General features: G+C 34.6%; 2 protein-coding genes and 3 long non-coding RNA genes across 5 annotated transcripts; 3 read left to right on the forward strand and 2 right to left on the reverse strand.

Moving 5' to 3' along the window:
* Positions 1-2,370: 2,370 nt before the first annotated feature.
* LOC131014992 (uncharacterized) lies at positions 2,371-3,848 on the reverse strand. Its single transcript, XR_009098421.1, has 2 exons — positions 3,300-3,848; positions 2,371-2,511 (listed from the first exon to the last, which is right to left on the reverse strand). It is a non-coding gene; the product is annotated as an uncharacterized LOC131014992 (long non-coding RNA).
* Positions 3,849-6,589: 2,741 nt separating this feature from the next.
* On the reverse strand, positions 6,590-9,320 carry LOC131014993 (uncharacterized). The gene is made up of 4 exons (XR_009098422.1): positions 8,425-9,320; positions 8,256-8,317; positions 7,755-7,847; positions 6,590-6,838 (listed from the first exon to the last, which is right to left on the reverse strand). It is a non-coding gene; the product is annotated as an uncharacterized LOC131014993 (long non-coding RNA).
* Positions 9,321-12,395: 3,075 nt separating this feature from the next.
* LOC131014994 (thaumatin-like protein) lies at positions 12,396-13,513 on the forward strand. The gene is made up of 2 exons (XM_057943177.1): positions 12,396-12,555; positions 12,650-13,513. The coding sequence occupies exons 1-2, from the start codon at positions 12,489-12,491 to the stop codon at positions 13,327-13,329; spliced, it is 747 nt and encodes a 248-aa protein (XP_057799160.1). The 5' UTR covers positions 12,396-12,488; the 3' UTR covers positions 13,330-13,513.
* A 3,231-nt stretch (positions 13,514-16,744) lies between these two features.
* LOC131014995 (uncharacterized) lies at positions 16,745-19,016 on the forward strand. Its single transcript, XR_009098423.1, has 4 exons — positions 16,745-17,273; positions 17,381-17,442; positions 17,849-17,941; positions 18,859-19,016. It is a non-coding gene; the product is annotated as an uncharacterized LOC131014995 (long non-coding RNA).
* Positions 19,017-19,831: 815 nt separating this feature from the next.
* LOC131014996 (ABC transporter I family member 6, chloroplastic) lies at positions 19,832-23,367 on the forward strand. The gene is made up of 6 exons (XM_057943178.1): positions 19,832-20,153; positions 20,394-20,444; positions 21,232-21,453; positions 21,895-22,017; positions 22,634-22,810; positions 22,909-23,367. Exons 1-6 carry the CDS (start codon positions 19,923-19,925, stop codon positions 22,987-22,989), a joined length of 885 nt encoding a protein of 294 aa, XP_057799161.1. The 5' UTR covers positions 19,832-19,922; the 3' UTR covers positions 22,990-23,367.
* The last annotated feature ends 835 nt before the right edge of the window (positions 23,368-24,202 follow it).

Consider the following 24,202-nt stretch of genomic DNA (forward strand, 5'->3'; position numbering starts at 1 on the left):
CAAATGCAGTTTTACTATGGGTTATTAGTTTCCAAATGGGGAAAAATGATACGTAAATACACAAATTTTGCTAAAAAATCATATTTGATGTGAAGTTATAATTTTATAATTAAATACATTAATTTTATAAGTTATATAATTTTGATTTCAATTTTATTTTCCTCAAATTTTAAAATGACGTGGATCTTACGTGGCTCGCCCGCACACGCCTTTTAATTAGTTCGCCGGATAAATAACAAAACAATGTTGTTTTCCTTTTACATGAAACAGTGTCGTTTTAGGATTTAGTTACATTAATTCACATGAATTCTAATTTCTTAATTCACATTTGAGCTCTCATTCTCTCTTCATGAACGGAAAATTTAGCTATTCAATTTCAATATGAACTGTGGAAACCTAGCTTATTCGTCATGTCGTCTTCCTTTGTGTTGATTTCATTTGGATTGAAAGGCGACGAGATTACATGCCGGTGCAACAAATCTGCGAAGGTGGAGACCTCAAGAACTCTGAAAAATTCAGGTCGAATGTCCTATTGTTGTCAGCGTCGAGAGGTTAGAAGCATTATGAGCTTAATTTTCGGTATCCCCTTTGATTTTCAATTTTCCCCTCCAATTATGGATTTTTTTTTTCTTAATTCTCGATTTGTCCTACTTGTCAATGTGATTTCTTCCTATGGATGGATGTGATTCAGAAGCAACTTAATGTGATCGAGAATTGTCGTTTTTGTGAGTTTGCTGAGAAGTATTTCACTAGAATGACAGAGATTGAAATGAAAGTTAGTGAGTTAGTTAGAGAATGCAAGCAAAGAGTTTGAGAATAAGATCAATGAATTGCATAATGGGAAGAAGGTGTACTTTATGTAGGGGTGTAATCGAACCGAATAGTGATGTACTCAAGTTTGGTTTGTTTAGTATCAAATTGAATCTCAAACTTTACGTACCGAAAACTTTGAGGCTCACGAGCCTAATCGAACTTATACGAGCTTTCTAAATTTATATTTATATTCAAAATATTGATTATTTTATTTTAAAAATAAATTATTTTATTCAAAATAATAAATATATTAATTATTTTCTTATAACAAATAAAATTAATTAGAGATTTAATACAATTATTATTAATTTTAGTGGATAAATATAAATTGTATCTACTAATAATTTATATTTTTCAAGCTGAATCACTTGACGAACATGTTCACGAGCTAACGAGTCGAATACTACTAAGCTCAAGTTTGATTTGTTTATTTATCGAGCTTTTCTAAACGAACTTGAACGAACTTTTTTCGAACCGAGCTCCGAATAATTCGCGAGCGGCTTGGTTTGTTTACAGCCCTAACTTTATGCACATGTTGATTGCAATCCTAGTGACTTTGATCTTCATATTAGTAATATAGATGTAGATCTCTATTTTAAGATTTGAACTATCTTCTTAGTTTTGGGATTGTGTTAGATGTCCTGTTTTGTAACCAAAATTGAATGAATGTGAAGATCGATTTTAGTTTGTTCATACAATAATCTATATATATATAAAAGCTCAACCTGAGCCTATTTGAGCCATTTTGGCCGGAAAATGGGGAAACCTTTTAACCAGTGTGTTCTAATTTTTGATTAAGAGGGTGTTTGGCTGAGCTTATAAGCTTCTCAAAACAGCTTATAAGCTGTTCAGGAGCTTATAAGCTCCTTCAAAGTGTTTGGCAAAATAAGCTCCTAAACAGCTTATAAGTTCCAAATTTAAGCTCCAAGAGCTTATAAGCTCCCAAAAAAATAAGTTCATCTACCCCAACTTATTTTTTTATAATCTCATATGTAATAATTATTTTACAAATATTTTTCAACTATAATTTATTATTTTCATCATATATCATTCAAGTTCATTTCTCTTCGATTTTCTCTCCTAAAAAAATATTTTCTCTCTCTAGAAAAAACATTCTCTTCTAGCTATAAGTCAAATCCAACACTTTGGACAAACTTTAAGCTCTTAGAAAATACTCTTAAGCTCTGAAACATCTTATAAGCTCAGAGCTTATAAGCTCTTAAAAATAGCTTAGCAAAACACCTCTAAGTCTGCTGTGTAAAGTTTAAAATATCAACAGATTTTTGTAATACTTGGGCCCCAACAATTTAGGCGGCATTTTATTAAAACTTAAACCCCAAGCATGGAGCCAAACTCAATTTCGAATTTCAAATACATACTAAACTTGTCTTTAAATACAAGATATCTGTCTTTTTTCTGTTCAAAAAAGGTTCACAAGTGCAGATTTTCCTCTCTCTAAAATTCATATGTTCTAAATTCCTTTTGATCTTCTTTTAATTTTAGGGTTTTCATATCTTTATTTGGTACTTTTATTTTTATTTGTTTAGAATGTGCCTATTTACTATTAATCTCAATTACAACTCAAATACTAAAGTATTACAATACTTATTTCAATTTTATACATAGCTAATATTTAGGAATTTTCTCCACAGATGAAGACTTGCTGTCAATGGAGAATGGAAGTATTATCTCTAAGATCTGCAGAAGCAACAAAAGAAAATGTTGTTAGTGTAATTTTTATAGTATTAGCTAAATTGTTAGCTATCATATTCATGTTATGTTGCACAATAGAAATTATATATGAATATTTACCATTCTCTCTCATATTATGTTACATATCATGTTATACAATTTCTCAATTTCAATGGTTTGTATGATCAAAACACACCACATATGTCCCATTTATGAATAAAACAAGACGTCTAAATATTCTCAAACTTTTTTGCCACAAATGAATACTGAGTAAAATATATTTGATGCAAGCAGGAAGATAAGAGTATTGAAAGGAATATTTTCGGATTGCCACCACAAATGAACACTAAGTAAAATATTTTTTTCAGCTCTATTTATTTTGCTTATTAAAAGACATTCAAAATGAACAACCTAGCTGCAAAAACAGTTGTTTAAGATGGAAAAACATACAAAAAATTGTACTTTTTGAATATGCATGTATAGATAGAAAAGGGATAGACAAAGAATCTAAAGCTACTGATTCCATTTTTTCGCTTCAATTCCACTATAATTGGCAAGGGAAATGAAGCTGAGGAATTTCCGGCCACAACCCTGTGGGAAATTTTGAAGTCAAGGAAAAGTTTGAGCAAGATCAAATACATAACTAGAAAAAAAATAGGGTATTTCTCTAAAGATCAAGGATACCATAAAGATGTTCATAGATCTGCCAAAATAATGCAGTAAATATCAGAGTATGTGTCATCTTCGAAAAACAATGGGCAACGCCGCTATTTTTGACAAAGCATAAAACTTACAGACGAGAAAGGGGACGATATCTGGACCCTAGGGCTTGGGCGACTCCGTCGTTCGAAAACGGGACGGCGGTGGCTGGATACGGGCTGTGCAGAGGGAGGCCGCAGCACATTCGTCGTCACCGAGGAGGAAGGCGACACCGCCTAGATGTGACGGCGGAGTCGGTGGTTTGGACTAGGGAGAGTGATTGAGAGGGAGAAAATCGGCGTCGTCGCTAAACCACCGGAGGAGAAAAAGGAGAGTGAGCGTCTGGTTTGAGTGTGTTGAGCGGCGCATTTGGAAGGAGGAGGAAGGTTTGGTTGGGAGAAGAAAACCGAGGGATGTAGCAGAAGACAGAGGAAGGTTTGGGGTAGAAAAGAAACGAGGGAGAAGATGAAGGGAGTAGCGGCGCTGATTCATCTTCAAACCCTAAAATGAGAGAGTATTTGAGCAATGAACCCTAAAAGGGTGTAGAAGGTTCTCGATAGGCTCTGATATTGGGCTGCATTGATTTATTTTTTCTGTTTACGCTATAAGTATGGGCTTTGATTTTTTTTAATAAATAAATACACATTGTATTAACTATGGGCTTTGGTTTTATCATATTGGTGATTTGTTCGAACAAAATTGTGCAGCAATTATGCAATTAATGCCTAATCCATAATCTCATTTCGAAAACTGATTTGTTTGTTATCTAAATTATTAAATTCATATTTAACTGCATGTATTGTAAACAAATGAAGGAGTGCTCAAAATATTAAATTCATATAAATTATTATTATATTAGAATAATTATATTTTTTTTTCAGGGAAGAATAATTATATTTTAGCTCATTTGATTGTTGACATTTGACTACATCGAATTCAATGATTTTTGTGAGCGAGTCGGATGCTTACACTTGACAATATTTTACTTTTGGCTAACACAAAATTTATTTTCGAGGAGTTAACACTTATATATAATCTATAATATATTAAAAATTAATTATCAGTTTTAAATAAATTTAAAATTAAATGATAATTTTATAATTAAAATTAAAATTAAAATTTACAAGTTATTTGTATATTATCTTATTCTTTTGATTTTTTTTCTTTATTTCTTTTCTAAAACTATGATATTGAATAATTATGAAATATTTGATACACGTGTCAAATTAAAGATCACGAAAATAGCTTTAGTTTGAATATATTTTGGATAAAGATTAAATTTTAAAATATAAAAGTTATATTTATTTAAAAATTAATTAAAAAATTCTCATATCTCCTTTTTTTGAATAAATTGACTTTTTAATTTATTATTTTTTTTTTAGCTTTTTCTTTTTCGTTTTTGATATCTAAAAGTCAAAGATGACTTGCAAGACTATGTGCCACAAATCTGGCTTCCCCTCAACAGTGATATGACTCGAGAACTACATGCTTTTTTATTCTTTACATAAAATACATATTTTACCAATTTTGTGAGAAATATTCTTGACCATTTAATGTTTCAGCATGATTCAAAAAATAATTATTTTTTTACTTTCTTGACCATTTAAGTTTTAACATGACTCAAAAAAATATTTATTTTTTACTTTGTTTTACCATTTAATATCTTAGCATAATTCAAAAAATATTTATATTTTTACTTCTTTTGTAGGGTAATTATTAATTTACTTTTCTGATGGATAAATGAATTAATTAAATCGAACAAATAAGTTTCATTGATTATTTCGCACAAATATAATCGTGTAACTGGATATCTTTCACGTTTAATCTTTTACGTAATAAACATGCCTTTTATTCCATGGGTTACTGATTATTGATTATTTCATAGGTTCTATTAATTTTAGCTTACACATTGATTATTTCATAGGTTGGATTCATTTTATGTTCGTATATCAACGGTTACTAATTATTGATATTTGAAACTTGAAAAAGACCGATTCTCGATAATATTGTTTATATGGAACTCTATAAAATTGATTTGTATAAGATATTTTATTGTTTGCTATATATATTTTGCTTTATTTAATATTATATTTCTTTTTATATTTATAATTATATTTCATGTATTTTGTGAATTTCATATCCGTGCGTATGCACGGGTAAAATACTAGTTGAATATAATATTGCAAACATTGTTGTGGAAGCATAATTTGACATCAAAAAAAGGCTTGAACTCCATGTATTTGATTGACAAAACAGTTAAACCTGTTAATTACACAATATATGTGCCATAAAGGTTGGCATTTCAATGTTTGCCAAAACACATAATCTATATGTGATAAATTCAAACCCAACAATGTATTAGTATAAAAAATAAAAGATTAACACTGATAAAAATCTACATATGCATGCCAATCAATGTTTATATCCATTTAGGATTTAGAGCATCCACGTCCATTGAGTAAGCTCTTTATTCAATGGAGTGGGGGACCACTAATAGGTAAGCACTCCATATTGGGCTTACTCATTCTCTTTAGTTTTGATTTTTGTATTTTTCATTTAACTTTAATTGCACCAACTTAAATAACACAATTATTTTAAATTAAAATTTTATTTATTTATAAAATCAAAAAAATTCATTAATTTCATTATTTGTCGATGGTTGAGGTTGGTCCTGATGACGACATTCACTCGGTCGAGGACGCGTTGCCAATAGGCATCACCCTTTTGATCGTCACCCATGATAGCGTCGTTCGTCTTCTCCACCCAAATTCATGCGATGATGTCTGTCTCCTCCCGGGTGTAGGTAAGGCCCTGCCTTCCTCCGTCGTAGGCGCGCGCCTGCCCCTTCTCCTTGTAGGCTATCGCCTTTTGTCGCCCGCCGTGCTTCGGCGCCGCCGATGCACTATAGGCCGCCGAAGCCTCCTCACGGGTTGGGGCCTGGGGGCTCCTCCCCCAAGTTGAATCCCGATAAATCGAGATGGTAGTCGTTGATAAGATCGGGGGTCTAAATTTGGCAAATAGTAATTGGGATTATTTGGATCCATTTTAGAAGAGTTTGAGAGAGAGCATAAAGAGAAAAATGGAAAGAGTGTGAGAAATAGATGATGAAAAGAATTGTGTGTATAAATTGTGGTGGAGGAATAGGGTGGGGGGGAAAATGAGGATCTCTTTTATCTGCTGTGTAATCTTGCAAAATTCAGCAAATTCATTTTCCAACTTGGGCCCCAAGCATCTTAGGCGGCATTTATTAATCTTGGCCTCCAAGCATGGAGCCAAAATTCAAATTTCAAATTTGAGCCTAAAATATGCCTATAAATACAAGCAACATATGTTCATTTTCGAAATTTTGACAATGTAGAATTTTTCTCTCTATTCTTGGTTGTTCAAATCCTTTTTTATGTTTTTTTTGTTTTTATGATTTTTCCATTTTTATGTGGTACTTTTATTTTTATTGTTTAGTTTTTGCCTATTTACTATTTGTCTCAATTACAATAAGATACTAAGCAATTATTACAACACTTATTTTTACTTTACACAAAGACTAAATCTGCAATATCAATAGCTAATATTTCTGAATTTTTTTTGAAGATGAAAACTTGATGTCAATGGAGCATGGAAGTGTAAACTCTCAGATCTGCAAAAGCCACAAAAAAATCATGTTAGTGTAATTCTGATATTAACTAAACTATTTTCTACCATATTCAATGTATGTACATGTACTTTTCAAATGGTGTTATTAGAAATTTCATATGGTGTTATTTTATATGAGAAATTATATATGTTGGTATAGGTTACCATTATCTAAAATATTTATGCAGATGGCAAACATTAAAAGTCAACCTTAATGCAAATAAAACCACAAAGGAATGGCTGTACAAATTCAACAATCACTAAAATAAGATGGTGATGGGCACTCTTTTTTCAACAATCACTAAAGTATAAGTATTAAGTATAATATACTTGCAGTACATATTTACCATTAAGTATATACTTACAAATATAAGAATCTGTATAAGTACATATAATATGCTTGTAGTTTTCTTATAGATGACTGTGCCAAACAAACTAATCAACATGTTTGGAAAGAAAGCAAATGAAGAATAAGAATTCCAATATTTATATAGAATCTAATTTTTGTAATATAGCAATTTTGCATCGGGCAGGAGGTACAATAGTAAATTGGTGATTATTTTATAAAATTATATATAGAATCTAATTTTTATCTTATATTTATTCTATATCTATTATATTTTTTGTCTCCATTTTTTTAAGCTTTCTGTGACAAAATCACAAAAATTGTAATATTAGTAACCATTACAACTCTGAAAAATATTGTTTAGATATAAAGGAATGATATAGCGTAGAATTAAGGTGAGTGCATCATTGCAGGTAGAAAATAGGGAAGTCGGTTTATGTTAGGCTAAAAGGTAGTGAAATATTGTTAGTGCCATAGTAGTGTTCGTCATATATTCTCAAACACCAAGGCCCTTTACTAAATACAACTCAAAGGACACGATGCCTAAAGAAGGAAATTGGTTGAGAATGAATACCTTTAGCTTGGATGATAACTTTTTCCACTCAGAACGTTCCTCATCAGTAGTTCGTTTTAGGTTGGAGAGGACCTTTATCTTGGCATCTCGAACCTGTTTGGAAACATGAGGAAAATTGCAAATTACTTAAATGGGAAAGCCACAACTTTCATTATAATGAAGATACTTAACATTCACCAGTATTGTAAGCAGGGGTATAATGGTGAGCACATAAGAGTATTGCAATTGAATATATGCAGAGAGACACCGAAAAGAAGGAGTGGCACATAGAGACACAGAAAAATCGCCAAATTAAAATCTTCAAGAAGACTGAAATTCCTAAACAAAATTCTGAGTAAGACTAGAACCTCACAAGTGCTTAAACAACACACGGAGAATGAATTGAATCCTTCAAACATAGCCCGGAAAAGTCAAAACAGAAAAGCAATTTCACACCGAATTTCACAAGTGCTTAAAGAATATGTAGTTTTAGAAACAAATAACGCAAAAAAAAAAAAATACATGTTTTGTATGGGTCTACTAAAACACTTAGTAGATCTGAAAAAAATCGATAGAATTGGTCACTGTAAAAGAAACAATAACTATGTTACAACATAAATATAGAATACACAGATCTATTGATGAATACGACAAGAAAAATATTGAGAACGCTGGAATTAAAGATGCATACGAGGGAGGGGGCCGAGATCTGGAGCTCAGGGCCTAGGTGACGCCGTCGTTTGAAACCCGGACGGCGGCGGCCGGATACAGGCGTGCAGAGGGAGGCGGCGGCGCATTCGTTTTCGCCGATGAGGGAGGTGACGCTGCGTGGAGCGGCGTCAATGCGTAGATGTGAGTGCGGAGTTGGTGGTTTGGGGATCTAGGCTTTTGGACGGCGGTTGGTCGCAAAACCAGAGGTCGAGGGAAATAGAGGGCGAGGTAGAGGAAGACAGAAGACGGAGAGAATCGACGACCGTGGCTTCTCGCCAGCAATGGTTGTTGTGTATGCGTCGTGTGAGTGATTGAGAGGGAGACAATGGGCGCCTATGGCTTATCGCCGCTAAACAGCCGGAGGAGAAAAGGGCAGAAGACAGAGAAAAGGGCAGAAGACGGATGAAGGTTTGGGCTGGGAGAAAAGGAACGAGGGATGATGAAGGGAGTAGCGGCGCAGATTCATGTTCAAACCCTAAAACGAGAGGAGCTGTGTATTTGAGCAATGAACCCTAAAAATGGAAATGGGTTCAAAGTGTAGAAGCTTCTCCATATTGGGTTGTATTTAATTTTGTTTTATATTTATTTATATTATTACTAGGGATGTCAATCAAGCCCGAAACCCGTGGGCCGACCCGAATAACCCGATAAAATTATAGGGTTAGGGTTGTAAAATCGCAACCCGATTATAAATCGGGCTAGCCCGTTCGGGCTGGCGGGTTGAAGCGGGCCAGCCCGTTGGGCTACTGATTTTTTTTTTTTATAAATTGAATTTTAAAATACATTAAAGTTTAGGCTTTTAAGGTTTAAGATTTTTTTTGAGATACTTTTTTCTTTAATTTCAAACTATTGTTGAATATTTTTTTTTAATTTTTTTTAACAAAGTTGAACATTTTATTGTTATTAACTTATTTTATATAGTCTTAAAAAAAACTTATTTTATATGTTAATATGTTATGTAATCTTGAATATATTATATTTTTGCATTTCATGATTTGTTAAAAAATATAATATATTCAAGATTACATAACATATTAACATATAAGATATTTTTTAATGGTTTAATCTTGAATATATTATATTTTTAAACCAAAACAAGATATTTCCTTATGATGTTTTCTTTTAAACCATTTTAGGCGCGGATCAAAGATTAAAAGAAACATCATAAGGAAATATTTTGTTTTGGTTTAAATGTCCCAAATAATAACATAAGTAGGTCTTTGTATAATTATTTACAAAAAGGGGTTGTTTTTTGAATTTTTAAGAATTAAGTCGTGTCAAATTTGAACAACAACTAAAATTGGTGTATTAAAATGTATGCACTAGACCTGACGTCGCTCACGCAGTTGGTGTGGTTAGTCGATTTCTCTCAAACCTAGGAAAAGAGCATTGGACAGCAGTGAAATGGATATTTCGGTACCTGAGAGGTACTTCTAGACTTTGTCTGAAGTTTGGCAATAACCATATCCTACTAGAAGGATATGTGGATGCAGACATGGCTGGTGACGTAGATTCCAGGAAATCCACATCTGGATACCTGATGAGACTTGTAGGGGGAGCTATCTCGTGGCAATCGAAACTTCAAAAATGCGTGGCATTATCCACAACGGAAGCTGAGTACATTGATGTGAAAGAAGCTTGCAAAGAGGTGTTGTGGTTGAAGAAGTTTCTACAAGAGTTAGGCTTGAAGCAAGAGAAGTATGTGTTTTACTGCGATAGTCAAAGCGCAAATCACTTAAGTAAGAATTCGAGTTTTCACTCGAGATCGAAACATATTGATGTGAGATATCACTGGATTCGAGATGCACTTGAAAGAAAACTAATGCAGCTCGAGAAAGTCCACACCGATGAGAATGGTGCTGATATGTTTACCAAGTCCTTTCCTCTAGATAACTTTGAAATCTGCAAACGTGAAGCAGGTCTAGTTGAATCTCCACATGACGTAGAGGGGGAGAATTGTTGAGCTATTTCCACTTCATGTGGAATGGCCCCACAAAGCCAACACTTTTTTACCTTAGTTGTGCAGATGAAGTGTTGCATTTATTGCAATAGTTGCAACATTAGATTTGAAGAGATTTGGCAGCAAAGTTTTACTGCAACCCACCTCAACTCTCACTATAGCATTCTACAATTGCGGCTGTAGGGTGGCTATAGGAGAAGACATTTGCAGCTCAACTCCTCTATAAATTGAGCTGAAATCTGCCGAATGAAAGTGTGCAAGTGAAGAGAAGTGCGAGGCAAAACAAGAGAGAGTTTGGTGAGTGCATTTTGAGAGAAGAAAATTGTGAGAAAAAATCATAAGATTTTTCATTTCTCTTAAAATAGTATCTCAGTCCTCTTGTGTTTTCCAAGTTATTAAACTTGAAATTTGTGTTTCCCCTATTTTGTGTAGGGAGAATTTTTTGTAGGTAGAATTTTGTAAGCCTACTATATACATAGTGGAAGATTTCTAGACTACGGTCTCGAGGTTTTTCCCAATTTGGGTTTTCCACGTAAAAATTCTTGTCTCATATTTTCTTATATTTTGCACCAAATATTTTTCTTGGTTTGGATCCCATTTTGTAATCCAGCAAGAGGGAAAAGAATTATCCTGGTTCCGCTGTGCAAGTGTCATTTATTTTGACACTCTTGAATATTTATTCACCACTTTTCCCAACAATATGATGGTCTCTTTGAAGACAATTTGTCGACCTATGGATGATATTTGGATTCCTAAACAACCTAAAGAAACTACATTGTAAAATTCTTGAGATTATAAATCACTTTCTGAGGACTTTTCAATATCTGCAGATAAGTTATGGAGCTACTATTAATTTTCTATTCCCAAACTAAAACTTTTTGGGAACTGATTTATTTATCAATCTGCGTCTAAATAAAGCTTAAATAAACTACCACAATATTTTGTCTGTGTGCTTTGAGTCTCATTTTAGTGGCGTTTTTAGTGTTAATAGATAGTTTAGTGGCTTACTCCTGATATATGTGTCTCTTTCATAGTGAGTTGATTATTTGTTACTCTTGTAATTGACAATCTAATCTTATTTTTGGCTACATTAATTGAAATCTTCTACTTCAATTATTTGAGGCGCGACTTTGTTTAAAAGTTATAATTTGTGAAGCCATTACCTACGTTGCATTCCTTACCATATTCTGCTTTACGAATTCCATTTCATTTTTATCCACATATGTGAAAGCTGGATTTCTTCGTTATTGCCTTCAATCAAAGATCATCCGCTCATCTTGTTTATTTTATCTAGACTCAGGAAATTTCTCTCTGATTTCCACGATTACTTCGTGTCTGAGAAAATAAGAATCCATAACAGGCCTTCTCATATGAAATGGGGGCTATAAGGATATAATAGTACAATTTAATTATTTTATAATTTTTTAAAATAAGAGGCTATAGTGATAAAATCAGGGGCTATGTTTAAAATTACCCTTCAAAATATCAAACGCAATTTCAACTTATAGAATATCCAAAATTTGATAATCTATTATTTCTCGATCTAACTTCCCTTCAGATCAAAGTAGTTATCGACTTATCGGCTTAAGCCAATTTTATATGAGGATTGAGAGTCGGGCAATCTAATATTCCCCAGCAGAAAAGAGATCCATATCCAGCCGCCTATAAAATGAAAAAGGCTAGTTTTGTTTATGATGCAAAATCTGTTAAAAGATGGCAAAATATCCTCTTTGCTTTGCATATGCAGGAAATGCCTTAACTTGATCCATTATTTACCTACATGTGAGAACAAATTTAGACATTTACACAATAATAGATAATATTCACTTCTACGTGCTAAAGTTAAAGACATGAATTAATCCACATTATCATCAAAGTAATAGAAATCCTCAGCTAGAAGCAATGCATATATGCTGTGTGATACAAAAAGAAAAAGTGTGGGAAAAGAGAAATAAAAACAAATAAAGAACTTGCAAACTGAAGATAAGCCAGTAGCCTCTAGCAGAGTTCTTCTACTTTAAATTGAGCATCCATCCCTCGCAGAAGAAGCACAAGTTTTAGTTTTGGTACAGATTGATTTAACAATGCTTCCTATTTTCCGATATGGATTCTTCATTACTATCACCATAGTCCTCTCTCTCACTAGAACAAGTACACATTGTTATTTATTTTCTTCTAATCTATTTTTTCATTTGTTTTCAATCTCAATTGTGATCGAGATCTTAACAGTAATCTATGTTTGCAGATGGCAGTGGATATCAGCTCATCGTAGTAAACAACTGCAACGGGAGCATATGGCCCGGAATCCAGGGCGGCGCGGGGCAGCGAACCCTCAGTGACGGTGGCTTCCTCCTCAGCAGCGGTGGTGAGGTAGCCATCGACGTCCCCGAGAAGTGGTCAGGCCGGTTGTGGGGAAGGCAGTTCTGCAACTTCGACTCGAATGGGAAGGGCTCATGCGTCACGGGCGACTGCTCTGGCCAGCTCCGCTGCCAGGGAATGGGCGGAGCACCACCAGCGACGGTGGTCGAGATGACACTGGGCTCGTCAGCCTCACCCCTCCACTTCTACGACGTGAGCCTGGTGGATGGGTTCAACCTGCCCGTCTCAATGAAGCCCATCGGGGGTGGGGTCGGATGTGGGGTGGCGTCGTGCGAGGTCGACCTGAACGTCTGCTGCCCCTCGGCGCTGGAGGTGAGGGTGGGAGGGCGGGTTGTCGGGTGCAAGAGTGCTTGCTTAGCTATGCAATCACCAAAATATTGCTGCACAGGACAGTATGCAGACCCCAAAACTTGCAAACCTACAGTGTTTGCAAATTTGTTCAAGGCCATTTGTCCCAAGGCGTATAGCTACGCCTTTGATGATTCTTCAAGCCTCAACAAATGCAGGGCAAAGAGATACGTCGTCACTTTCTGCCCTCCACAATGAGAGTGGGTCCTAAACGGCATCGTTTTGTTACTAAAGCCTGTCTAAGTAGCAACTATGCATTAGGCAGGGGGTAAGGTAGATGGTTAAATATTTTTCAGCCTTCACACTATATATCTTTGTAAACAATTCTAGTATGTCAAGGTACGTCTGGTTAGACGGTATTTATATGCGGTTTCAGACTAAACTCATGCTCCCTCCGTCCACAAAAAAAACTCCTACTTGCCCTTAAATTTTTGTCTACCAAAAAAACTCCTACTCTGCTTTTTGGACAATTATATTATACCCTCCCTTACTTTTAAAATTACTACACTTTTACCTATTGGGCCCACTTTACTCTATCATTACTTATGTAATTAGTCTCCCTTAAACTTATTATTATTATTATTATTATTATTATTATTATTGTTATTATTATTATCCTTATTATAATTATTATTATAATTATTATTATTACGACTATTATTATTATTATTATTATTATTATTATTATTATTATTACTAGCATTTTACCCGTGCATACGCACGGGTACGGAATTACACAAATACATGAAAAATAATCATAAATAAGAAGAAATTTAATATTAAATAAAACAAAATATACATAACAAAACAACAAAATATCTTATACGAATCAATTCCATAAAGTTCCATATAAGGAATATTATCGAGAATCAAAATTTTTTGAAGTTTGAAATATCAATACTTAGGGGGGTGTATTCGTTGTGGAATTTGATGGATTTCTATGGATTTTAAAAGTCTGGGTGTATTCGTTCAAGAGTTTTAAAAGTCTGCAGAAATCTGGGTGTATTCGTTCAAGACTTTTAAAAGTCCATATAAATCTGGGTGTATTCGTTCAAGACTTTTTAAAATCCATACAAATCTAGGTGTATTCGTTATTCCATTGACTTAAAATCCGGAATGACTTTCATGGATTTCATCCAAAAAATACACACGACGAAATCCGGCCAAGAACCACGAGAATTGAAATCCATGAAGTTTTAAGCGAGCGCTGGGTTCCAGCGCCCGCGGCCAAGAAGCCAGCGAGCGCTGGATTCTCAGCGGCCGCTGGGTTGTCGCGAGCGTTGAGTATGTATATATAGGTAGACAATCAATAAAATAATGGCTGCAAACCAGCGGTCGCTGGAACTGATCACTAACTGAATTAGATAAATGTATGAAGTTCAAACCTATCTAGTCCCTCTCTTCACGATACATAATCATACATGGGAGATTGCTTGCTGCTGTCATTGAAAATAGAACTGCCATGCAGCAGCTACACCGGCTACCAACGCAACTTTTGCTATCAGCTTATACTTCGTGGAGGACCTCCCCGGCAAAATCTGTAAGTTCGACTGAATTCCGAATCATAACTTCACATTTTCATTCTCGAGCTCGGCCGAATTGAATTCTTCATTTGATTATTTTGCGTCCCCAATTCCAACGCACTCAATGCTATTCCAACACACTCCATTTCCAAATCCTATCACAACCCATTTTCCCTCTCCCCAATACTGACGAACCCTTCTGTCAATCCTAACTCTTATTCAATATATTCGCCCGATTTGAAAACCCTAAGATTAGCGTCGCGAAGAACAATTTCCGCAACCCCAAACAGTCTTGTTTCAGAAAGCTCCACAAATTCAAAGATGGAGGACTCCAGGAGACACCACAAAGCTCCACAAATTTCTCGCTGCAACCCAGCGGTCGCTGGGTTTCCAGCTGGTGCTGGGACTCCGCGGGCGCTGGGTCTCTTCTAGCGGGCGCTGGTTTCATGGAATTCAATTTCAAAATTATCCCGTAAAGTCTTCGAAAATCAGTGAAAATCGGGGTGAAATCCAACCACGAATTCTTTGAAAGTCGTCTGGAATTTATGTGAATTCCATGGAATTTAAATTCCATGGACCTTTTAAAGTCTGTGAAAATCCACAACGAATACACCCCCCTTAGTAACCATTGAAATAATCAATAATCAATAAGAGCATCCAGTGGTGATTCATTCTAGCTCACTCGAGTAAGCCAGAGATTGAGTCACCCATTGCAGCCCCCTCCCCCTACTTGAGTAAAAACCATTTATGCCTTCTTAAGAAAACACTCCCTTAGTATTATACCATTTATGCGTTCTTAAGAAAACAATTGTCTGCTGCACGATTTTGTTCAAGCAAATCACCAATATTATAAACTATAAGAAAAAATCACCAATATTATAAAACCAGCCCATAGTTAATATGCAAAAATGTGTATTCGTTTATAAAAAAATCAAAAGCCCATAGTAATAGCTAGGGATGTCAATCGGGTCAGCCCATCGGGTTTTCGGGCTAGCCCTATCGGGTTTCGGGTTTATCGGGTGCGGGCTAATCGGGCTGGAGATTTTTTCGGGCTGTAAATCTTCAACCCTAACCCTAAACGTTCGGGTTTCGGGCTAGCCCATCGGGCTAATCCAGTTAAAGGCGTAAAAATAAAATTGTCATTTGTATTTTATTATTCTTAATGATCTAATGTATAATGTATAAAATATACATAGATATTAAAGATATAAATTATAGGGATAATTGCGTGAAAATACACAAACTTTGCAAAAAATCCATATTTGACGCGAAGTTAGGATTTTACATTTTAATACACCAATTTTCGTTGTTGTTCAAATTTGACACGACTTAATTCTTAAAAATTCAAAAAACAACCCCTTTTTGTAAATAATTATACAAAGACCTACTTATGTTATTATTTGGGACATTTAAACCAAAACAAAATATTTCCTTATGATGTTTCTTTTAATCTTTGATCCGCGCCTAAAATGGTTTAAAAGAAAACATCATAAGGAAATATCTTGTTTTGGTTTAAAAATATAATATATTCAAGATTAAACCATTAAAAAATATCTTATATGTTAATATGTTATGTAATCTTGAATATATTATATTTTTTAACAAAGCATGAAATGCAAAAATATAATATATTCAAGATTACATAACATATTAACATATAAAATAAGTTTTTTTTAAGACTATATAAAATAAGTTAATAACAATAAAATGTTCAACTTTGTTAAAAAAAATTAAAAAAAAATATTCAACAATAGTTTGAAATTAAAGAAAAAAGTATCTCAAAAAAAATCTTAAACCTTAAAAGCCTAAACTTTAATGTATTTTAAAATTCAATTTATAAAAAAAAAAATCAGTAGCCCAACGGGCTGGCCCGCTTCAACCCGCCAGCCCGAACGGGCTAGCCCGATTTATAATCGGGTTGCGATTTTACAACCCTAACCCTATAATTTTATCGGGTTATTCGGGTCGGCCCACGGGTTTCGGGCTTGATTGACATCCCTAGTAATAGTATAAATAAATATAAAACAAAATTAAATACAACCCAATATGGAGAAGCTTCTACACTTTGAACCCATTTCCATTTTTAGGGATCATTGCTCAAATACACAGCTCCTCTCGTTTTAGGGTTTGAACATGAATCTGCGCCGCTACTCCCTTCATCATCCCTCGTTCCTTTTCTCCCAGCCCAAACCTTCATCCGTCTTCTGCCCTTTTCTCTGTCCTCTGCCCTTTTCTCATCCGGCTGTTTAGCGGCGATAAGCCATAGGCGCCCATTGTCTCCCTCTCAATCACTCACACGACGCATACACAACAACCATTGCCGGCGAGAAGCCACGGTCGTCGATTCTCTCCGTCTTCTGTCTTCCTCTACCTCGCCCTCTATTTCCCTCGACCTCTGGTTTTGCGACCAACCGCCGTCCAAAAGCCTAGATCCCCAAACCACCAACTCCGCACTCACATCTACGCATTGACGCCGCTCCACGCAGCGTCACCTCCCTCATCGGCGAAAATGAATGCGCCGCCGCCTCCCTCTGCACGCCCGTATCCGGCCGCCGCTGTCCGGGTTTCAAACGACGGCGTCACCCAGGCCCTGAGCTCCAGATCTCGGCCCCCTCCCTCGTATGCATCTTTAATTCCAGCGTTCTCAATATTTTTCTTGTCGTATTCATCAATAGATCTGTGTATTCTATATTTATGTTGTAACATAGTTATTGTTTCTTTTACAGTGACCAATTCTATCGATTTTTTTCAGATCTACTAAGTGTTTTAGTAGACCTATACAAAACAGGTATTTTTTTTTTTGCGTTATTTGTTTCTAAAACTACATATTCTTTAAGCACTTGTGAAATTCGGTGTGAAATTGCTTTTCTGTTTTTACTTTTCCGGGCTATGTTTGAAGGATTCAATTCATTCTCAGTGTGTTGTTTAAGCACTTGTGAGGTTCTAGTCTTACTCAGAATTTTGTTTAGGAATTTCAGTCTTCTTGAAGATTTTAATTTGGCGATTTTTCTGTGTCTCTATGTGCCACTCCTTCTTTTCGGTGTCTCTCTGCATATATTCAATTGCAATACTCTTATGTGCTCACCATTATACCCCTGCTTACAATACTGGTGAATGTTAAGTATCTTCATTATAATGAAAGTTGTGGCTTTCCCATTTAAGTAATTTGCAATTTTCCTCATGTTTCCAAACAGGTTCGAGATGCCAAGATAAAGGTCCTCTCCAACCTAAAACGAACTACTGATGAGGAACGTTCTGAGTGGAAAAAGTTATCATCCAAGCTAAAGGTATTCATTCTCAACCAATTTCCTTCTTTAGGCATCGTGTCCTTTGAGTTGTATTTAGTAAAGGGCCTTGGTGTTTGAGAATATATGACGAACACTACTATGGCACTAACAATATTTCACTACCTTTTAGCCTAACATAAACCGACTTCCCTATTTTCTACCTGCAATGATGCACTCACCTTAATTCTACGCTATATCATTCCTTTATATCTAAACAATATTTTTCAGAGCTGTAATGGTTACTAATATTACAATTTTTGTGATTTTGTCACAGAAAGCTTAAAAAAATGGAGACAAAAAATATAATAGATATAGAATAAATATAAGATAAAAATTAGATTCTATATATAATTTTATAAAATAATCACCAATTTACTATTGTACCTCCCGCCCGATGCAAAATTGCTATATTACAAAAATTAGATTCTATATAAATATTGGAATTCTTATTCTTCATTTACTTTCTTTCCAAACATGTTGATTAGTTTGTTTGGCACAGTCATCTATAAGAAAACTACAACATATTATATGTACTTATACAGATTCTTATATTTGTAAGTATATACTTAATGGTAAATATGTACTGCAAGTATATTATACTTAATACTTATACTTTAGTGATTGTTGAAAAAAGAGTGCCCATCACCATCTTATTTTAGTGATTGTTGAATTTGTACAGCCATTCCTTTGTGGTTTTATTTGCATTAAGGTTGACTTTTAATGTTTGCCATCTGCATAAATATTTTAGATAATGGTAACCTATACCAACATATATAATTTCTCATATAAAAATAACACCATATGAAATTTCTAATAGCACCATTTGAAAAGTACATGTACATACATTGAATATGGTAGAAAATAGTTTAGTTAATATCAGAATTACACTAACATGATTTTTTTTGTGGCTTTTGCAGATCTGAGAGTTTACACTTCCATGCTCCATTGACATCAAGTTTTCATCTTCAAAAAAAATTCAGAAATATTAGCTATTGATATTGCAGATTTAGTCTTTGTGTAAAGTAAAAATAAGTGTTGTAATAATTGCTTAGTATCTTATTATAATTGAGACAAATAGTAAATAGGCAAAAACTAAACAATAAAAATAAAAGTACCACATAAAAATGGAAAAAACATAAAAACAAAAAAAACATAAAAAAGGATTTGAACAACCAAGAATAGAGAGAAAAATTCTACATTGTCAAAATTTCGAAAATGAACATATGTTGCTTGTATTTATAGGCATATTTTAGGCTCAAATTTGAATTTTGGCTCCATGCTTGGAGGCCAAGATTAATAAATGCCGCCTAAGATGCTTGGGGCCCAAGTTGGAAAATGAATTTGCTGAATTTTGCAAGATTACACAGCAGATAAAAGAGATCCTCATTTTCCCGCCAAAATTCATGTAGACAAAGGCTCAGCTTTTATATATAGAAGGAAAAAAAAGAAAAGGAAAAAGGACAAACGATTTTTTAATTAATGCACGCACCATTCATAATCGCCTTTGAATCATACTCGTTTTATCGAGTATTACTCGAGCCCCCATTGCCTCACATCGGCTTACTCGATGGAAAGCTTACTCGAGTAAGCCCCATCGAGTAAACCAATGTGGATGCTCTTATGCACATATATCTATCATAAATATGATTTTAAAAAAATTATGTTACTGTATAATAATATTCGTTAATTATTTAAATTGTATTACTTGCAAAATATTTAATTAATGAAATATAATTTGTTTATGTAGTTTGTTATCCTCTCAATAAAAATCTTATAAAAAATCAATATAGATGAAGATTTTATGATTAATTATTACTCTAAAATAAGATGAATTTTTTAATCATATTCTATCTATTAAACTATCTTATAAAAGGAAAATAAAAATAGGAGAGGGAGACTATAAAAGCCCTGCGAAAATCAAATAACAATTGGGACTACAGAATTCTAAAACTGCGTTGTAATCGGAAAATCTATCGTCAAAATGGCGATGGCTCTCTTCTCTCCGACCTTTTCTTTCAGAATCTCCACATCCGCTCCTCAACGCCGCCGCCGCCGTTGTTTTGTGCAGTCCTCTCAGGCCACCGTCGCCATCGAGGCCCCTTCATCCTCGACCACTGACCTACTGCTTCAAGTCAAAGACCTCTCTGCCGTCATCGCCGAGTCCAAGCAGACTATTCTCAAAGGCGTTAATCTTACCGTCCGTCACGGAGAGGTGCATACCGATACTGATATTTTTTCCGAATTACGAGGAGACAGGATTTGCAATTTTGCTGATAATTTTGTTTTTTATACTCAATTTTCAAGCCAATCGTTTCACCACGGCGTAGTTAGCTGATTTATTATCTGATTAATTAGAATACCTGGAATTAAGGAGTAGATGCTTGTTCCGAAATACTAGTGTTATTCTATATCCTATTTTCTTTGGCTTCTAATTTGATGCTGGATTTGAAAGGTTCATGCTGTGATGGGGAAGAACGGCTCTGGGAAGAGTACATTTGCAAAGGTCAGTTTTTGCATTCTGGTCAAGTTCTGATTTTGAGTTTTTGTAGTTCTACGGGATGTTTGGCTTTCCACCTGAAATTCGTGTTTTAAGTCAAACTCGAGCTTAACGTGTCTGCTTCAATAATTCAATTAAAGCAACTTTAGCTCAGATATCCTTGTTCGTTTTTGGCTGAAATCGAAGCTTAACCTGATCCCAAATTCCTGATCAAGTTTGTCTTTGAACAAGATTCTACCATCAGAAACCTGCTTCGATAAGATATAGCTCCAATAGGATGGTAACTGTGCTGCAATTACATAATGTAATAATCAATTAGTTTATGGAAGTCTTAAGTGGCTTCTGATTCTTTAGTGTTTACTATGTATATTTGGGAACTTGTTAAGCCAAGAGAAACACTTGTTAAACTTATGCCGTAGCCTTAAAAAATACTTGCTTTTGTAGACCAGTATTTGATTAGGGAAAGGAAGATTTTTTTAACAAAAATAGCTAATAAAGATAATATACTAATTTTACTGACTCTGGTACTTCCATACTACACGTGTAACTAATAAGATTGGTTTTAATCAGTAGCTATCTGAAAGGAGAAAAGAGACATATATTCAGCTTTGTTAGATCAATTTTTCCTTCACCTTGATTATTGTTTATGCGTGCTACCTTGTGATATGATCTTATATTTTCCAAGTTTTCTAATCATTGTTGTGTCTCTGGAAGAACTACAAGCTATCGACTTCAATTGCCTTGGGTTACAAGTAGTGTCTTAAATTTGTTTCTGATTATTCTATTGTCTCAGGTCCTTGCTGGTCATCCAGATTATGAGGTTACAGGAGGTAGTATAATGTACAAAGGGCTCGATCTGCTTGAGATGGAACCTGAGGAAAGAGCTATTGCTGGATTATTTATGAGCTTTCAATCACCGGTTGAAATTCCTGGTGTAAGCAATATTGACTTCTTGAATATGGCTTACAATGCTAGGAGGAGGAAACTTGGATTACCAGAGCTTGGTCCAATTGAGGTAGTTTAACTTCTAATAATTGCTTTTTCCATGCACATTTATCCTACTTTATGGAGCATCTTGAAGGAAGACAGTTTTAGAGAAATCTGAATGATTTTGTGATACTGATAGTAGATTGAGGAATATTGTTCAGCTTCAGTAAGACCGCATGGATTGTCCTATTTTTTTACAATCAATGTTTCCAAAGTACATATGAAGTTGGTAATTTCCAATTTTACTTTTACCTAAAAAGCATGTAATGTATTATTCATTCATTTGCATTACTTATGTTTGTTTGCATATTGTATATGCTGGAATGGTTGCATAAGTAGCTCAGACTGCTTTTGTGTCCTCGCTTTCTGTTATTTGCTCCTCTTTCTTGGGGGTCTGGACAGGTCTGATATATTGGGATATGTGTTATATGTTCTTGTTTATAAATAATGGAAAATTTCATTCTTGCAGTTTTATGGCTATGTAGCACCTAAACTTGAGCTCGTGAATATGAAGACAGACTTTTTAAACAGAAATGTGAATGAAGGATTCAGCGGCGGAGAAAAAAAGCGCAATGAGATTTTACAGCTTGCGGTATAGGATCTGAATTTTGTAGTTTTCAGTAATTCCTGAACGCATCATAATAATTTCATTTAGTTAATTCCAAAGAAAATTAGTATAGTTAATTCAGAAGTAACACCTTGTTTCTTGGATGCTCATACTCACGCATGTGGCTAACTAACTCAAATGCTTTTAAGCTGTAATTGTAATTGAATCCTTACAAATTGACATTTGGATAAACAGTTAGACACCCCCCCCCCCCTTCACCAATCTTCATTACTTTTTACGCTCTTTTCCTAGTGGAAGAAACAATTTACAAACTATACATGTACAGAAGCAAAAGTAACTTTATTGTTGATGGGGATATGGTCAACGAGTTCATGTGAGTTGATCCTTATAGTGAATATTTTAGCAATTTGACTCATTCTAGAGCCACACTGAGCATTGTGGCCAACTGCTATTTCTTCATATTAATTCTCAAAGATGGCAATGTTTCCGATGTCTGTTTGGATACTGTGTACAATCCTAGCCTTTTCTCTTAGTGGGAGCAGGGTATTAGTAAAGTTCTCTCCCACCTCTGTTGGCCCTCCGTCTTTAGGTGTATGTTGGAATAGGGAAAATTGTACTCTAAATTTTTTTCGTCTTTCAGGTCCTTGGTGCAGAATTTGCTATATTAGATGAAATTGATTCTGGTTTAGACGTGGATGCTCTTCAAGATGTAGCAAAAGCAGTTAATGGTGTCCTCACCTCGAAGAATTCAGTTCTGATGATCACCCACTATTTACGTCTTCTAGAATTCATAAAGCCAACATACATCCACATAATGGTAAGAAAGCCGTGTCCCCTCCCCAAAAGAGATTGTGTGTTTCTTTTAGTGTTCAGTTAGAATTTGTCTGGTATCATGCTTCAATATTATAATTGCAGGAGAATGGCCGGATAGTGAAGACTGGGGATATCTCCATAGCTGAAACTCTTGAAAGAGAAGGGTACAAAGCAATTTCTTGAACATAATTGGGACGAGTAACCGAGGTTTGCTCTGTTGTATTCATGTGGATCTTGAGAAGCTGCTGGCTCTACCGGCTTATTCTATGTTTCCAATCAACAGCTTAACCGCGTCTTTCAGTTCTGCAGAGCCTACTGTAGAATGGAAACATGTTACATCTTCCTCCCCATGAGTATGAGACAAAATAAAGGCAGGCTAGTTTGATTCAGAAATAAAAGCTAAGTGTAGTATCCAATTCTACCAGTTTAGCTCCAAAATTAATTTTTCACATTTGCTAATTTTCATAGTATTTGGTTTTTGTAATTTATATGTTGTCCCTTGTAATTTTATGATACTGGAAAAATCAATGTTTTGATGGGAAAATATGATGCAAGTGGTAAGCGGTTGATGCGTTTTGAATAGGTTGGAAAATATTTGGATTTCTAAATAAATATATTTTGTCACATCTACTTACGATTTTTGAAAGCGCTACTAATAAGTATTGCAATATAATTGGAAGATTCCCCAATCATGTAGTATGGTTATAACTGCAAACATTGGATATCATTGGTTGAACTTGAACTAATAATGATATAAAAATGTGTGTGTGTTGGCCAAGTGATAAGTGGTTAATGAGGTCAAAGGTCTTGGGTTCGAGTCTCATGTGATGTGGGGCGTGAATTTCAATTTTTTTTATTTTAATACGATTAATTTATAAAAAAAATATAATGATATAAAAAATGATTAACTCATGTCAAAACAAATAAAACAAAATTTCCTTTTCATCAATATAATTTTTTTTGAGGAATCATTTGATTCTGTTGTCAAATCTTTACCAAAAACTAGATTCTGTTGATAAGATGCTTCTTGTTCAACCAATAGATCAGGGGTTCGAATCACCTAGAAGGATAAAGTGTGAGTGTGTGTTTTCTTTATTTGAGTGTAATAAATATTTTTAAAAAAATGTGAGTGTGTGTGTGTTTTTTTTTGTTTGTAATAAATTTTTAAAAAAATGTTTTTGAAGTATACAAAGAAGAAGGAAAAAAGAAAACAAAAACGAAACAGGGTCGGGCCAAATAGAACATTCTCGGGCACTACCCAAACCGCCATATGCAAAATAAGAAACAAAAAGATAATAAAAAATTAAAATTAAAAGAAACCCTTAATATGCAGTACCCCACGCTTTAACGAGTGTACATCTACAGCCCCCAGCACCCCTCCCCCCCCGCCCCCGGG

The sequence above is a fragment of the Salvia miltiorrhiza genome, chromosome 3 (genome assembly GCF_028751815.1).
Source record: "Salvia miltiorrhiza cultivar Shanhuang (shh) chromosome 3, IMPLAD_Smil_shh, whole genome shotgun sequence".
NCBI classification, from domain to species: domain Eukaryota; kingdom Viridiplantae; phylum Streptophyta; class Magnoliopsida; order Lamiales; family Lamiaceae; genus Salvia; species Salvia miltiorrhiza.

Bases quoted from the DNA above. Each gene is read 5' to 3' on its own strand.
- LOC131014994 (XM_057943177.1), top strand. From the start codon at position 12,489: ATGCTTCCTATTTTCCGATATGGATTCTTCATTACTATCACCATAGTC. The intron at 12,556-12,649 runs GTACACATTGTT...CTATGTTTGCAG, and splicing joins CCTCTCTCTCACTAGAACAA to ATGGCAGTGGATATCAGCTC.
- LOC131014996 (XM_057943178.1), top strand. From the start codon at position 19,923: ATGGCGATGGCTCTCTTCTCTCCGACCTTTTCTTTCAGAATCTCCACA. The intron at 20,154-20,393 runs GTGCATACCGAT...TGGATTTGAAAG, and splicing joins TTACCGTCCGTCACGGAGAG to GTTCATGCTGTGATGGGGAA. The intron at 20,445-21,231 runs GTCAGTTTTTGC...CTATTGTCTCAG, and splicing joins GGAAGAGTACATTTGCAAAG to GTCCTTGCTGGTCATCCAGA.